The sequence below is a fragment of the Lissotriton helveticus genome, chromosome 1_2 (assembly GCF_964261635.1).
Source record: "Lissotriton helveticus chromosome 1_2, aLisHel1.1, whole genome shotgun sequence".
In the NCBI taxonomy this organism is placed as follows: Eukaryota; Metazoa; Chordata; class Amphibia; order Caudata; family Salamandridae; genus Lissotriton; species Lissotriton helveticus.
Window position 1 is genome coordinate 175,778,026 of NC_136058.1, and position 17,256 is coordinate 175,795,281.

Sequence of the window (17,256 nt, forward strand, 5' to 3'; positions counted from 1 at the left end):
CACACACAGAGCCCCCCCCACACACACACACAGAGGCCCCCCCACACACAGAGCCCCCCACACACAGAGCCCCCCCCACACAGAGCCCCCCACACACAGAGCCCCCCCACACACAGAGCCCCCCACACACAGAGCCCCCCACACACAGAGCCCCCCACACACCCACAGAGCACCCACACACCCAGAGCACCCACACACACAGAGCTCCCCCCACACACAGAGCTCCCCCCACACACACAGAGCCCTACACACAGAGCCCCACACAGAGACCCCCCACACACACAGAGCCCCCCCACACACACAGAGCCCCCCCACACACACAGAGCCCCCCCCACACACACACAGAGCCCCACACACACACAGAGCCCCACACACACACACAGAGCCCCACACACACACACAGAGCCCCACACACACACACAGAGCCCCACACACACAGAGCCCCACACACACAGAGCCCCACACAGAGCCCCCCACCCACACAGAGCCCCCACACCCACACAGAGCCCCAAATTATACGCTTGCCTGTTGATGACGAGGGACTGGGAAATTAATTTATAAATCATAATATGATGACACGGATTACATCAAACAGTTACTGGGGAGTTCATTCATGAGGACTAGGTGGGCAAGGTAGTATGGAAGGATATGATTAATGTTTAATTATGGAGGTTAATTTACAGACACTATGGAAAAGGTAACAAAACATCAACTTTCATAACACAGGGCATGCGCTACAAACGCAAGGATATGCCACTAAACTGCTGATTCTCCAACGAAGGTAAGATTGTTAGTCTTAAATGTTTGCATTGTTGAAATCAGTGAAGATTAACAACTGTATGAAGTGAGAGGATGGTTTGCATGGTGAGCTATAGTTTTCCTAAGGAAATTCAGCATTTCCTGATGTGAGATTAACCCATGTCTACCACAAATGCTTTACACCAGTAGCGGCAGTCCCCTGCCACAGTGGCGGGACGGGCCAGAGAGAGGAGGGGGGGTGGGGGTAACTTTGGGGGACAAAAAAAATGACTTACCTCAACGCCACTGCATCATGCTAGTCATTCCTCTGGGCCAAGGTTCCAAGACTGCATTGCGGCCAATCCAGACACTGCTTGAAAGTAGTGTCAGGATTCGCTTGACTGCTGGCAACTGGCACTCCCAGACAGACTGAGAGCTTGTGCTTGCTCTCTCCAACCCCAGCAATGCAGCTGGGGATGGAGAAAGCTTTGCTGCGCATGACGGTTTGGCCGGCCAGAGATGGCCTGCAAAACCATCATGCGCAGTGAAGGGAGTGCATTACCTCTCCCCTAACAGCAGTGCCACCCCCTTGGAGTCACCCACAAGACTCGGCTGAGTCCTGGGAGATTAAAATAAAACAATATTAAAACGGGTTTAAAGCCCATTTTTTTTTACCGTTTATGTGAGGGTGGAGGTGGTCTCCCCCGCCCTAATGGAGGGGCCGCCGCTGCTCTGTCCCCATGATTCAGGTGAACTTCCTTGGGATTTGGTGAGCCGTAAAATAAGCAATGTCCTGCCAACTTTCCATTTAAGTACGTGCCACGCCCAGAATAACACTCCTTGTTTCCAATCAACTTAATCTCAGACCTTAGAGTGGACCCAATGGCTGACGTGTCCATGTTTTCCTTTTTCTCCAATTTCAGGGGCAAGCAGTACTCCATTCTCCTATGCTTTGGGCTGCATTCTGTTTCTCAGCCAGACATTTTAGCAGGAGAGTGCGTTTCATGCCACATTGCTAGGTTGCCCAGATCTCACAGTGTTAATGCCACATTAAAGCCATAAAAAAGTAAGATATTGACTACAGAAGGGTAACTTGGACAATTAGTCTTGTGCTACTGCTGTAGCATCTTCAGCTACAGCAGACAACTAATTTACAAATGAACCCAACACATTATCCTCTTCATAGAGTTATTACTGAACACCAAGTTAAATCATGCTGCTTTAGTGGTGGTGGCATGGTATAATTTATTTTTCCAATTATAGTTAAATACTGCTACACACTTCATGATCTCATCTAGGCATTATCTTTCCTTGTACAAGAAAATGTTAAAGTGAGAAAAAAAATGTCATTAGATAAATAAAAATAACAGAAATTAAACAAACATATCATTATACAAAAGTGTAATGTATTTTCTAATAATGATAGTGTTAAAGCTGAATACCAGAAGCCTCAACTAATATATACTGTGTTTCACAAGGGCCAAGCAGTTGCTTTAGCATTTAGGCACACCTTACAATATTTAAGACACACCCGGATTGGCTTAATTGCCCAAAGATGTGTAGGCAAAAAAGAACTAAGATTCCCACTTGAGGAATCCAATTTCTCAGTTCAGTTTATATCCACACTAGTATGACACTGTGTATCATTCTTATCTTATGAATCCATTCTAATCTGTGCAATTTAACTTTGCTAGTCAGACTCTGAAGAGCCTTCATTTGACTTCCACCAAGAACAAAAATGTAATTAAAAGGGCAGCTGTGGTCCCTTTGATTCATCTAAGAAGACTATGTCCACTCTCATCACTGCAGGTCTCTTGTGGAACACAGTACAGAACACAACCCTTTATGCTACAAGTTCCAAAGGAATAAGTCCTCCCATTAAAGATTCACCCCTCTAGAATCATTAATTTCAGTTAAAATGTCAGTTTCAGAGAGTACATGGCTAGACTAGAGAATCAAAGGATCTAGCAACTTGTAAACTAAGCTCTTTTAGAGAACTCAAGAAAATTTGCGTTTACTAAAAAGTTTAAAAGACGCCGACTTATGACTCTCCAGTTACTATTCCACCACTTCATGGCTTTTTGGGATAACTCAGCTGACAGTAGCATAGATAAGTCTTTTGCTAGCCCAATTGTAAATATGCGAGGTATTTCTATTATCTAATGTCACAGACAGCAATATACCAACTTTTGAATAGCATGATATCAAAGCTCTTCAAAACATGGGAAAGGCTTTATGGAATTTGGATGCTGTTAGATTTCTCAGCAGGAGTCTGGTTTCCACTCTTAGCAGTGAAATAAAAGATATCCGTCCCACCATACCATCGACGGGAGGAACCCTTTATCACCATCTTGGAGTGATCTTGAGAGTCATTGGTGTATTACAACTCAGACTAGCTTACAACAATGATGAATGACCATGGGAAAACATACTGTGTCAAGATAACAAAAAAAAATCTGAAACATTAAAAAATAAATAAAAATGAAAAGGTGGAAAAATGGAATGCGATATAATCGCAATCATTAAACATTTTTTCCCCCTACAAGACATGCATAATTTCAAAATGACATACAGATCTTCCATGTCTGAGGCACAATGTTGTACAGGATTGACAGTGCCAACAAAAGTCTCCAGAAATGCGGGTAGTTTTCCTTACCATTATAAAAATAATAATAAAATTTATTCTGACAGCAACATGGTTGTCGATAATATATATATGTATATATTTACACAAAAATAACTGTCAATTTATAAGGAGCTGTTTCCTCGGGATCCTGTGAGAGATGCGCATCTAATCTGGCAACGAATCATGCACTCCCCCTAATTTAGGTCTCACATGAATCTGACAGACATTCTATATGTTATGGCTAGGCATCCGTACCATGCAACATAATATGGATTTTCAAAGCAAATAGCAAATTGTCTTAGATGTCTTTGACTCATAAATCAGTCAAAGAAATGTAAACCGTACTACTTTACAAAGTATGCTGAATAACCACTGGATGTGTCAACAATTAAGATGAGGTTGCATTGTAGATCTCGATTGACCCTTCTTTGAACGTCTCTTTTACAACACTGCGTTCAGTTGTTCCATTAATCCGAGTTCCAAAGAAATATTTCAACCCGTTTAATCTTATAAAGTACATAGCTGTAATTAGGTCTTGCAATTCAGGTGCAGCAAGATTACCAAGAACGAGTATGACTCATCAGCTGTAGAGGAGAGATACTTTTTTTTCCATTTTTAGAGGATAGAAGCTGCCCTGTTCGTCTTTATTATTGACAATGCATAGAAGAATTAGAGTCATGGAACATCGGTCCTCAGACCTCCCACCTGCCCGAGCCCATTTAGTAGTGTTAACAAAAGCTTAAACTTCCAGTTTTAAAGTGCAAATGATTCAGATGCAATTGCAATGCAAAAGGTCCGACAGAGAACGTGAAGTTCACTTATGAGATGTTTTCCAGGATATAAAATATAAGTTCCATGATGACTGGTCCCTCGTTCAATTGACATGCACCTCCATGAATCACTGGCACTAAGGCACTGTCAAGATCGTTCATGTACTGTGAAGGCAGGGGTTGCCCGTTACTTCCAGCTTGATATCCAACCTGCAACAAATATAAAAGTTAATGACATCTAGAGTTCCCACAATAATATGCATTCATTACCTTCTAGGTTTCAATTTACATATTTAACAAGTTTCATCAGACTGGTACAAAGAAGGCATAGTCCTAGCAAAATACGTCCATACAGCTTAAGGTTTGGACTGCCTTTTGCTCACCATATGGTACATATGGTGTGTGTCTATAGTCTAAAGACAAACATCAATTCAATAGCAAAATATCTGGTAAACAGAAATGGAATATCTGAAGACGCACATTTCATATGATGCAAAACCCTTTTCACAAGCTACCAAACTGTAGTTTCTTCAATACTATTTTTAATTTAACATTAAAAACCCATCTCCAATTTGAAAATGCTACCATCATCTTGCTGAATTTATACAGACACTAATTAATCAGCCTTGTTTCTCAGATTCTTATTTTGCTTGGCCAATGAGGAAACTAAGATTTAGTACATACATACATATATATATATATATATATATATATATATATATATATATATATATATATATATATATACTTTTTTTTCACTGAAAAAACCATAGGTTTCAGGCCTTATATAGTTAGGAATTGGCATAATAAAAAAACCTTTAAAATTCACTCAAAAAACTATAAGTTTTAGGGGTGTTATAGTTGGCTGGACATTCCACTCATACAAAACCATTGAAATTGCTCCTATATAGTTAGTTGTACTAACTATATTTCGCGCAACAGCAATCCACTGCTGATGATGTCACATATTACATCATTCATGACATGGTCAGTGACATCACTGATGACATCTCAAATGACATCACTGATGACATCATCCAGTGAATGTGCTTTGCTTCGTTATTTAAATATGCATTATATATATATATAGTAATTTGCATTGAAGAATGAGTGGATATATAAAAATAAATATTTGGATGGAGGATTTAGTAGCAGTGTAATTGACTGTTTACTTGACCAATTTATAGTGTCTCACTAAATATAGTGGATAGTGACTAAACTGTTGTGAATGTGTGTGTGGTTCGGTGGGGGGTGTGTGACTGCCCAAAGATGTGTGAATAGTTGATTCACTAGATATATGAAGTTAAAACTACATGTTCTAACAGTTGTTTGGGTGAGTGAATATCTTTATGGGTGTGGTGATGAGCAAATATATTTCTCAATGGTACATGTCCAACAAACTAGAAAAATGAAAGGCAGTGTATGTGTCAGTTGTTGTATATAAATAAGTATACATAAGACTCAATGATTGTGTGAGTGACTGTATGGATAACTTTATACTTGTAATAATGATTTTATAATTCACTTAGTATGACTTACTATCTAAATGAATAGATGAAGTTGTGTTTGTATACGTGTGTAGCTAAGTAAATATGTAAGTATGATCCATTGTTTGCATAAGTGAGTATATGATGTGTGCTGGTGTGTAATGTCGATTTAGGTGTATAAGTATTTTTGATAGGGTTCTATTGTTCATTGACAGCATGTATGAGTGAATCTACAGGTAAGTGATTAGATGCGTGTATACATCTATGAATCACTGAGTGGGTTTTTAGATACTTGTATTGCTGTAACAATGGATTCAAATATGATACTCTGTATTTTACAAAGAGTGATGAAAGATTTTACTAGTGTATGAAAAGGTGTATGTGATTGTCACGTGGATGATGTCATCAGTGATGTCATTTGAGATGTCATCAGTGATGTCACTGACCATGTCATGAATGATGTAATATGTGACATCAGCAGTGGATTGCGGGTGCGCGAAATATAGTTAGTACAACTAACTATATAGGAGCAATTTCAATGGTTTTGTATGAGTGAAATGTCCAGCTAACTATAACACCCCTAAAACTTATAGTTTTTTGAGTGAATTTTAAAGGTTTTTTAAATGCTAATTCCGAACTATATAAGGCCTGAAACCTATGGTTTTTTCAGTGAATTTCAAAGGTTTTTTAAATGCGAATTCCTAACTATACAAGGCCTGAAACCTATGTTTTTTTCAGTGAATTTGCAAGATTTTTTTTTTTTTGTTTGTTTTTTGAATGCTAATTCCTAACTATATAAGGCCTGAAACCTATGTTTTTTTCAGTGAATTTCAAAGGTTTTTTTAATGCTAATTCCTAACTATATAAGACCTGAAAGCCCACCAGGAATCTCCAGTATGCGCAAGGGGACTGCATTGCAGAGAGGTTTAATGTAGCCAAGCCCCTTTTTACACCTCTCTGCAACGCAGCCCCCGTGCATGTTTGAAGAGGGAGAACTAATTCCCCTTGCATACTGGGGGCCCCTGGGGGCCAACTAGCCCACCTGGAACCTCCAGTATGTGCCAGGGGTCTGCATTGCAGAGGTGTAATGAGGCTATGCCCCTTGTTACACCTCTCTGCAAAGCAGCCTCCTGGCGCAATTGAAGAGGGGGAACTAATTCCCCTTGCATACTGGGGGTCCCTCTGGGCCAACTAGCCCACCAGGAGCCTCCAGTATGCATAAGGGGGCTGTATTGCAGAGAGGTGTAATGAGGCCACACCCTTTTTTACACCTCTCTGCAACGCAGCCCCCGTGCATGTTTGAAGAGGGGGAACTAATTCCCCTTGCATACTGGGGGTCCCTGGGGGCCAACTAGCCCACCTGGAACCTCCAGTATGCGCCAGGGGGCTGCATTGCACAGAGGTGTAATGAGGCTATGCCCCTTTTTACACCTCGCTGCAACGCAGGCCACGGGCGCGTTTGCAGAGGGGGGACTAATTCCCCTTGCATACTGGAGGTCCCTGGGTCATATCTGCCCACAAGATGGAAGACTCTCCGGACTGTTTGGAATGTTGACAGACACCTGAGAGCCAATCAGCTTTCCGCTCGCACACTTCCGTGGCGCGCCGGGTGCGCTTACCGGTACTCGTACCTGTAAGCGCTCGAAGCGGGGACATAAGTATACATAAGACTCAATGATTGTGTGAGTGACTGTATGGAGAGTCTTTCTGTTGAATTTTAGACTCTGCATCAGTACCTACTTGTAGGTACTTAAATCACCCATATAACACAACAGCTCTTTTTAGAGCTAACCTACCTCTAAGCACTCATTTTTTGTAGTTTCAGAAGAGAGCGACATGTAATAGTTAAGACAGTGAAAATGGGGCAGGGTACAGTGCCCCTGACCCCCCCAGACCTTATCAGGGGATCCCAAAAGATGAGGGGAACAAAGTCTTTCTGTTGAATTTTAGACTCTGCATCAGTACCTACTTGTAGGTACTTAAATCACCCAAATAACACAACAGCTCTTTTTAGAGCTACCCTACCCCTAAGCACTCCAAATTCTTATTTTACACTATTTTTTCCCCACAGTTTTTCCCTGTGGTACGCTCAGGGTACGCGTACCTGGAAGCGTACAAGGGAACGCACCGAGCGCTTACCCCGCGAAAATTTAAACAAAAAAAAAAACGTTTTTTTGCCCTTCAGGGCCCTTATAGGCCCCCCTCAGAAAACCTAGGGGGTCAGGGGGTATCTACCCTGCCCCCTTTCAATCATTTCCCCCTTTATTTTTTCACCTCTTCTGTCCCGATTCTACCGAGACACAAGATGGCGGACTCTCCGGACTGTTTAGAATGTTGACAGACACCCGAGAGCCAATCAGCTTTCCGCTCGCGCACTCCCTTGGCGCGCCGGGTGCGCTCCCTGGTACGCGTACCTGTAAACGCTCGAAGCGTGCATATAGATATATACATTTTTTTAAAGTTAATTTTCGTAAAAACCACTGGAGCAATCTTCACCAAATATAGAAAAGGCACTTCTGCGTACCAGTCCCTACAATTTTGCAAAGTTTGGTGTAATTCCATTCAGCGGTTCGGGCTGTAGCTTTGTCTATTCGTCCTATGGAAATTAACATGGGGAAAACATGTTTTGGGACACCCCTTTTTTCTCGGCCCCCGCATGACGAATCCCCCCGAAACTTCCAGGGAAGAAGCGGAGCGGAGCTGGCCTAAATTTTGGAAAATTACACGCAAATTCCTCAACCGGCGCCAAAGTTATTCCCAATAGAATGTTGCGGATTTCCTATGGTAGCTAGGTCCTAACTATATATACCTACTGGCTATCGCCAGTAGGTAAAAAAAAAAATAAATATATATATATATATATATATATCTCTCCCAAGGGATCTTGACCCCCAGAAATGTGATGTTGTCACATTTCAATATGTTTAAATTGTACATTAGTTCAGAAGAATTCACAGTTAGGAAAAAAATAGTAGACTTACACAAATTCAGTCAACAACCAGAAATGTCTCTATAGGAAATAAAAGAACAACTTTTGTAGAGATAGCCAGATCACAGTGTTAAGATCATGCCATCCACGTAGATGAGTACTTTTAAGAGATAACTCATATCCTCTAATGATTTAATCATGGTCTTTTGAGGAGAGAGCAAATCTAAAGCTTTCAAGTTCTATTGGATGCTACTAAACAACCAGGGTGTCGGGCCTTTTAGCAATATGACTGGGGAAAAGACCAATGAAGTGACACCAAAAGAAATATGGCTACATTATACTCAACGCTATTAAAAAATGGATACTGGCCTAACACTGTGACTATATTGGGCTCCTATTAAAAGGAAGATATTGGAGACATTCCTTTTGTTGACGGCATAATGAGCTAACAGCTAATTTAAAACCTGTTTGGGTCAAATATTCAGTCTTGGTACGTTTCTAGGAGAGTGTGTTCCATAAACCTAACCTGATTTGAATTTGGTTATGTTTAACGGCATGTCTTTCAATAAGACCAAACAGCAATATAAGAGACTCCGTATCTAAATGCGTAGGGAGTGTAAAGACACAGATTCTTTGTAGCTGGAAGAATACATTGAAAATAAGCTCTTATGTGTTGAGCCATGCCCAAAGGCAGGAAAACAGCATTATGAATAGAAACAAGAAAAACTTACAGCATTAGGTATGACACGTTCTTAGGTGTAAATGCATTTTGATAGGTTGATCTTAAAACGTGAATGATTACTTTTTTACTAGGTTCCCATTCAATCTAGGATTAATAATGAGCTATAATGGTCTATTTCTTTACATAACTCACTGTATCTATGTGGTTAATATTTGTGGAATGATGTACTGTATAGCAATAGCGCTTCGATTTCAGTCTGCAATTGGAAAATAATTCATTTATTTGATTTTCTGCATTTAATGTTATGGTATACTATATGCTACGAATAAGACACTCAAATAAAAAGAAGTGCATGCTTCACCATAGAAAGATGTTGAGATTGTACTGTTAAGGCAAGTATAACATTGGAAACAGTATATATTCCTTCAATGTGAATCATTAAGCATCTAACAAGTAGAGACCACAGAAAAAAATAATATCCCACACTGTAGTCTAGAAGGAAACCGGAAAGTAAACAAATATGGATAATAATGTTATTCCTTGAAGAAGGTGTTTCATATGTTTCTTACATGCAAACGGTAAAACCCTCATTGTACAAAGAAAAGAATAGCTCTCATCTGCATTACATGAAAGGCCTCTGCCATCACAGCCTTTCTTCTAGACCATATTCCGAGTGAGTTCTTGGATTTATGATAAAGGATAGTCAATTTTGTGGAATTATCACAACCATCAAATAGAAGACATACAAATAACAGATGCATCCCTAATCTATTCAGTCCATCTTCCCTAAATCTAAAGAAATCTATACCACAAAAGCTTTCTATTTCTTACACACAAGTAAGAATCCAAAATGGCAATTTTTTTTTAGGAACGTTGACTAGCCCTCGGATTTCAACAATTAACCGCCTGACCTATTCAGAACCAGTGAGTAGATTCAAAGCAAAAACAATGAGGTAAAAGATGGATTTCTCATTAAATTACTTTCATTTACTTGTCAGTCTGAAAGCTACAAGTACATCAAGAATTCCTAACTAGGAGGCTTGGCCAAGACCCGGAGCGAGATGGCTGTCTAAACCACTAGCTCCGTCATATATGTTCTCCCCACGTCGATCCGCCACACGAATCCGGTTCCCCGAGATTGGGAAACCCACAGGAAGGCAAGCGGGATGTCTTGCACCACCTCCTGCCCCTGCATCTACGAGTCTCGCACAGTGACGGCCTACGGAGACAGCGCAGCCAGGGACTCAATTTCTATATCCGGCTACTGTGGAGCCCTGCAGAATCAGCTTCTGCCGCCCATGCGCACAGAGGTGCTCGCACTTCGGGACCGTTGAGATCACAGCCCAGGCCCGTGGAGAGCTCCGGTGGGATTGCTGAGCCCGGCGACTCGCTGGGGACGATGCGGGAGGCCCGGTGCAACCCACACACACCATTCGGGTCAGAGGTTTGATGGAGAGGCGAGATCGGTTTCGGCCTTTCTCTAATCCGCACAGCACACTGGAGCGAGGTGAGGCGGTGGGGGGCCCCCCAAGGTGGTGAATGGAGTTGCGGGACCCTCCCCCCTGGTGTCCATCGCACCCAACGCTATCCTACCCGCCTCACGGGTGACCGACAGGAGGCGCATGGCCCGCCCCTCCCCCATCTTCCCGGAGGCATAGAAGCGACGCGGCAGGAGCAGCACACAGAGCCTGACTTTTATGGACCCTTCGTGTGGAGGCTGGGGCTCCATAGATTGCTGGATAAAGGCTTGTTTATCCTGGACAATAGCGGCGCTTCAGAAGGTGGTGAGCCGGGTTCCGCTGGGTTAAGTTTGGCCGGATCCCATTGCCTGGGTTGCACGCCATGGGAGAGACTTGAAGCTGGTTGCCCGCGCTATGGTGGTACCGCTCCTCCTCGCTTCCCTGCATTGGTTCCCCTGGTTTCTGGGAGCCGGGAACTGGGGTCCGACATTGCCCTGGATTGAATTGTAGCTGGGACTGGAGACGGGGGCAAACTTATCAGGGGGCCCGAAGTCCGTTTGAGGCAGCAATGGAGAAGGGCAAATCAGCGGGTACGAAAGGGCCCAAGACGGTGCAATCGAACAGACTGGACCGCTATACCCTCCCTAAAGACATGCTCCAGAGCGTCAGTCTAGGGGTAGTTCTACTAGTGATCAAGGAGGAGAAGATCAAGGGCTGTCACTTAAAGATGTTAACAACGTGATCACCAGGGTTAAGACTTCCCTGGAACCTAAAATGGGCACCATTACTATTGAAGTCAACCTGATCCGAGCTAACCTCACAAAACTTAACGAAAAAGTCAAACAGGTGGAAATTACCATCTCTAGCCTGGTGGGAGACGTTGCCCAGCTCCAAGGGAAAATTCAGGACATACGATCTTTACATAAATTTGCGAACTCAAACTGGATGATTATGAAGGAAGTCTACGTCGCAATAACCTACGTATCTTAGGGGTACCAGAAAAGGCCAAAGGGCAATCCCCGGACCTCTCTGTGGAAGATCTTATTCTGCAGCACTTACAGCCCAAGGGTCTCAGCAAGTTCTTCATTATCGAGAGGGCGCACAGGGTCCTTGAAGGTCGCCCCAAGCCGGGGGCTCCTCCGCGCCCGATACTAGCAAGAGTGCTAAACTTCCGAGCCAGGAATGTAATTCACCTAAACGCCTGGATGGGGGCCACCCTCCACTACGAGAATGCAGACATCTCTTTCTTTCCAGACTTTTTACAACGAGTGCAGAAACAGAGACGGTCATTCATTACTGTGAAACAGAAGCTCAGAGACAGGGGACTCGAGTACTCTATGTTATTCCCAGCACATCTTCGTGCGGAAGCAGAGGGAAGAACCTGGTTCTTCGAACAGCCGGAGGAAGCAGCGGACTGGCTTGAACTCTGCATGGACCGTGCCACGTGTGATCACTCAGCTGGAGAAGACACTGCCTCCCAGCCACATGGCTGACGAGGCTAGAGTTAACACAGTGGCTCCACTGAACGGACGCATTCCTGTGGTGGGCTGCGTGGTGGCTGCTCATCTAAGGGTTGTCCCCTTCTAATGGCCATCACCCAGAACTGTGGTGTGTGACTCTCTTAGGGAACTTCATAGTTATTATGTTGGTGTGGTGGAGACAGAGACGGTATGTCATGTCCTTAAACTTTCTACTTTTAGTTCAAACACAGGGCGACAGGCACTCAGCAGAGTTTTACATGGGCAGTTCCGCGCCCAGAGTGCATGGCCGCAGGGTGGAGGCTGTTGGGTTGGGGGTTCATGTTCATATGTTGTTAAGGTTTTCACATTGGTGCTTGAATTTGAGTGTATATCAGAGGATGCTGAGATCTTTGCACTAACCAATGGGTACACAGGGAGACAAAAATGTTAAGATATTGAATTGGAATGTCAACGGCCTTGGGGACAAGATTAAATGTAGTGTGGTGCTCCAATACATTAAACGGCAGGCCCCAGATATTGTCCTATTACAGTAGACACACCTGATTGGAAATTCATGTAAGGCGATGCACAGGTGGGGGTATAAAATGGTGGAGTATGCAGGATTCACTTCAGGTTCGCGAGGCGTGGGTATCATGATGAAGAATTAATTCCCCCTCGCTGTGAGCTCCACGTGGACGGATGATCGGGGGAGATAAATTGGGGTCTCGGGCAGGTGGGAGGGGCGCCCCATCACACTTATGTCTATATACGTACCACCAGGATTGCAGAATACCACCTTGCGGACCTGGGCTCTGTCCTCCTCACCATTCTAGATGGCCTATTAATCCTTGGGTGACTTTAATGCAGTGGTCTCGGGCACACTAGATATCCCCCGCTGAAGGTGGGGCCTTCTGCACACTCGCTGCCTGACTTTCTCGATGCCATGGGGTTAGTGGATGGGTGGAGAACGTATAATTCAGATCAGTCACAATGCACCTTTCATTCCGGGGCTCACTATAGTCTCTCCCGCTTAGATTACTGCCTAGTTTCCGCATCACAAGTCACCCACATATACGAAATCAGGTACTTAGCGAGGGGCATATCTGATCATTCACCGGTATGGGTACATATGTAATCCTCAACCAGACCGCAGTGGGAAGAATAGCCCCCCATTAATCCATGGTACCTCAGAAAATCCGCAAAGACCTCGTCAAAACCATGGATAATTACTTTTTGGACAATGAGGGTTCTGTGTCCTCGTCCCAGTCATTATGGGAAGCATTTAAGACTGTAATTCAGGGTCAGGCCTTGTTTGCACAAAGAAGTCCTAGATATTGAGGCTAAAATTCACAGGTTAGAGGGTGACCTAGAATCGGGAGTGACATCAGAGAAGCTCCATTTGCTGAACCTGAAGCAATACGGCTATAAGGCTTTAGTGATGGATAGAGCCAAGGCACTAGGCAGGGAGCGACTGGACAGGATCTACGACCTGGGAGACAAAGCAGGGAAACTTATAGAAGTGGCTCGACAAAAAGGAATGGGCGAGCAGGCTGGTTCCGGAACTTAGAGTTGATGGAGCCACCTCTCTTACAGAGCCGCAGGAAATAGTAGATAGATTCGCCAACCATTTTTGTACTATTTACACAACCGTCTCCTCGCACACCGAAGAGGACTCTCGGGAATTGCTACGAGACATTAGGCTTCCCCAGCTCTCCTTACACAATCGTACGTATATGGAGAGTGACTTGACAACGGATGAGATAGTGCAAGCAATCCGATCCTTAAATTCGGGGAAGGCCCTTGGTCCCAATGGACTTCCCATCGAGCTGTACAAACTTCGACCTGATAAACTGGCACCATATTTGAAATCTATGTTTGAGGAATCCAGGGAGGGTGGGACGCTGCCCAGGAAGCAGAGGATTGCCACCAGAGTCCCAATACACAAAGAAGGTAAACCCAAGACTGACTGTGCCACATACAGGCCCATTTCCCTCCTAAATGCTGAAACCAGAATCTTGCCTACTCGCCTGGTTAAAATAGTTAATACTGTAGTCCACCCGGATCAATTCAGCTTTATGCCTCACAGAAACACGGCCCTAAATTTGCCCAGAGTTCACGGACCCACCCATCCCACAATAATTGGGCTATTTGGACAGCCCAATTATTTTCTCAAATTCCAAGACAAGGCTCTTAGCAGATGAAATACTCCTGGAGGAGCATTGAGAATAAGAGAATGTAATGATATGCTGGAAATATGAACTTATTGAGCACACTGGTTAATGTTAGTTTTCTTTCCAAAGACTATAGTAAACCTTTGCTGCAGTGAGAGTGGGTAAGCAAGCACATAAAAAAATGTAAAGCCAGTGAGGTGTGGCCAAGGTGGTGGAAGCACTGCGTTGACCTCCCAGTCGCCGAGTAGGAACTTTAATGATCCATGGTGCTGCCGAGGTCTGCCACACTGCACGTGGACCCTTTGGCCCCTCTTGATGATCAGGCTAGGCACTGGGCACAATTTCGGAGCCGAGGGCCCACGCATTTGCAGCCTACTGTTACTGCCGCGCCGGACACTGATACGAAGCCTAGTTGTGGGCCTTCCTATTGCTCACCAACCCGATCCCCATAGGCCTGTAGGGGTTCCCAATGGGGACAGACCACGAAGAGCTGCAGAGGGGAGGGGCCTCGATGATCCAGACATTAGGGAGGGAGCCTGAGCTCACGAAGCCCCTGGTGAGCACGCATGAGTGTGTCTGAGGCAGCCTCTCTCCTATTTAGGCCTGAAGTGTCCAACATAGCGGGCCAAATAGAACTGCCTAGAGGGGCCTGCCACACGATAACAAACTTGGACTTCACAAACCTCCCTATAATCTACAGGTGGGTCAATGTACCACTGGGGGCCAAGATTAGGTGTGTCTCTTGGGTCATCCTAGCAGCCTCACCCCCTACTGATGGCACATAGATCCACCATAGAGTCCGAAGGTGTGGACCGCCCACTGAAGGGCAGATCGCTCTACTCTTCTACCATCACCTGCCTCCCCCTCCACGTTGGCCCACCCCTTAAGAAGGCCCCACCTGCTCGTCCTAACCACACATGGGCTGGTTGTGGTGTGGACGATCGCCTGCAGCACTACACAGTGAACAACCTGCAGTGGGGAGAAGATATTCACTGCTGATCTGCCACCTTCAACAACAGAGCCCTGCTGCACCTTGGGACATTGGTCTCCAAATTTCAGCCACTTGTCCATCTGATATACTGTGGCAGGCCTACTGCCAAGGTGGCCTGTGCCGCTTCAGCACCTCCGCTGATCGTCTCCTGGGTCTGGGATTAGTCCTCTTTTTCCCCGACCCAAGCAAAGCTCAACAAATTCCCTGCCCCAATGTCTAGGCACAGATTGTGGCGGAGGGGGCAGGTGGGTGGATGGCTTTGGCCACCGCAGCCCCCAGTCTCCTGCCCCTGGATATTTAGATGCTATCCTTCAGGCTATTCAATCCTCCTGACCAGCACAGCAAACCAACATTGGTGAGGTAGCCAATGGGCGATGAAGGGGCCTTTTTGCAACAAGAGCTACGCAAGCTGGCTGACACAGTCTATGTGGTAAAGGGATGCGTATCGGAACAGGAGGATACAGTGCGGAACTCAAATTAACAGCCTCTCGCCTCTCAGCCACATCTAAAACCCTGGCAGAATGAGTGGAAGACATGGAAAACAGTCCACACTGGTGCAACATCTACTTCATGGGGTTTCAGGAGAGGGTGGAGAGTCTGACACCCAAAAAATGTATGGAAACCAGGATGCCCAAATCCTAGCTCTCTACCTGCTTTGTTGTTGAACGAGCTCACGTATCCTTATCGCAGAAGCCCCCTCCATGTCCAATGATCGCAACCACACTAAATTACTTCTTAACTACAGGGACAGAGATGCGATCATCAGAGAAGCACATAAATCGGAGGAACTCCTCTTCCAAACATGCCGTATCATGATCTTAATGGACTACAAGCGCCTGGTCCCACAGCAATGGAGGTTTTTAATGAAAAACTTAACAGGCCAGAGCCATGGGGTTCAACTATATGGCCCTGTATCTAGCAAAACTCAAGGTGCTCCACACATCTAAATTTCTCTTCTTGGAGGATCCAGCAGCTGCATGGACCTGGGCGACAGAGCAGAGCCCGCTCAAATGTAAAAGTGCAAATATGAAGCCAAGTGCCATAATCCCAGGACAACAAGTATGGGGACGCAAAAGCTCGCAGAGGTGCCAGACTTCATCTGCAAGAGACCCATCGGTATTCTCGTAGCTGAAGACTGGGGAGAGTGATTCACACACCATTTAATGGCTGTGTCTTTCAGCTGTCCACACTTTGTCAGTACCGCTATATCCTTTTTCCTGTTACTCATGTAGAGGTTGGCATAGAATATATTCAGTGAACCTATGCCAGGTTTGATTCAGGGAGGGCGACAGATGCTTCTTTGAGGAAGTTTGGGAGTGGGGTGTTGTTACGAGGATGGGTATGTACTATGTGCTTTGTTTGTTGGCGTTCTACGAATAAACACATGATCTCTCTGGCTACATACGCTCTATACCATGTTGCATTGCCTGTACTTGCTGCTTTACCCATGGCTAACTCCCAGACACCATGTGGGCCCAAACAAGGACATCCACTTGGCCCGCCCTCCGCTCTCAGACACTGACCTCCCATGGTCATGTAGGCTTGTACCCTTATGACATAGAATGTTAACGTTCTGAATGACCAGATAAAGTAAGGGAGAGTGAGGAGGGTTGAGAAAGTCCACTCGCCAGCTGCTCTATTGTTGCAAGAGACATCTTCTGGGCACTTTCCCATTTCTCACCCGCTATGACTATGATAGGGTGCATCATGCCAGCTACTCCAAAGGCATTAGCGGTGTAGCAGGTGGGTCAGAGCAAGGGTTTTCGGAAGGTGGCGTCCAGCTTAAAGTAACGCTTAAAGTGTGAGTAACGGTTCTAGTTATGCGAGGTGCAAAGGGACGAGGGGATAAGCCCTATAACCCCCCAGAAGAGTACGAACCGAAGTCAGTACCTGAAAGTCAAAACAAACAGGGCACCCATGCACCCTCTAATGGTGAAGATAA

The 17,256-nt window shown here is 44.9% G+C and overlaps 1 protein-coding gene across 1 annotated transcript in view; it reads right to left on the reverse strand.

The window, feature by feature from the left end:
- Positions 1 to 1,963: 1,963 nt before the first annotated feature.
- ZFYVE9 (zinc finger FYVE-type containing 9) overlaps positions 1,964 to 17,256 on the reverse strand; it is a 676,896-nt gene continuing 661,603 nt past the window's right edge. The window contains exon 19 of the mRNA XM_078670659.1: positions 1,964 to 4,344. Within this exon, the coding sequence (XP_078526785.1) occupies positions 4,183 to 4,344 (162 nt within the window). The 3' untranslated portion in view covers positions 1,964 to 4,182. The remainder of the gene's footprint in view (positions 4,345 to 17,256) is intronic.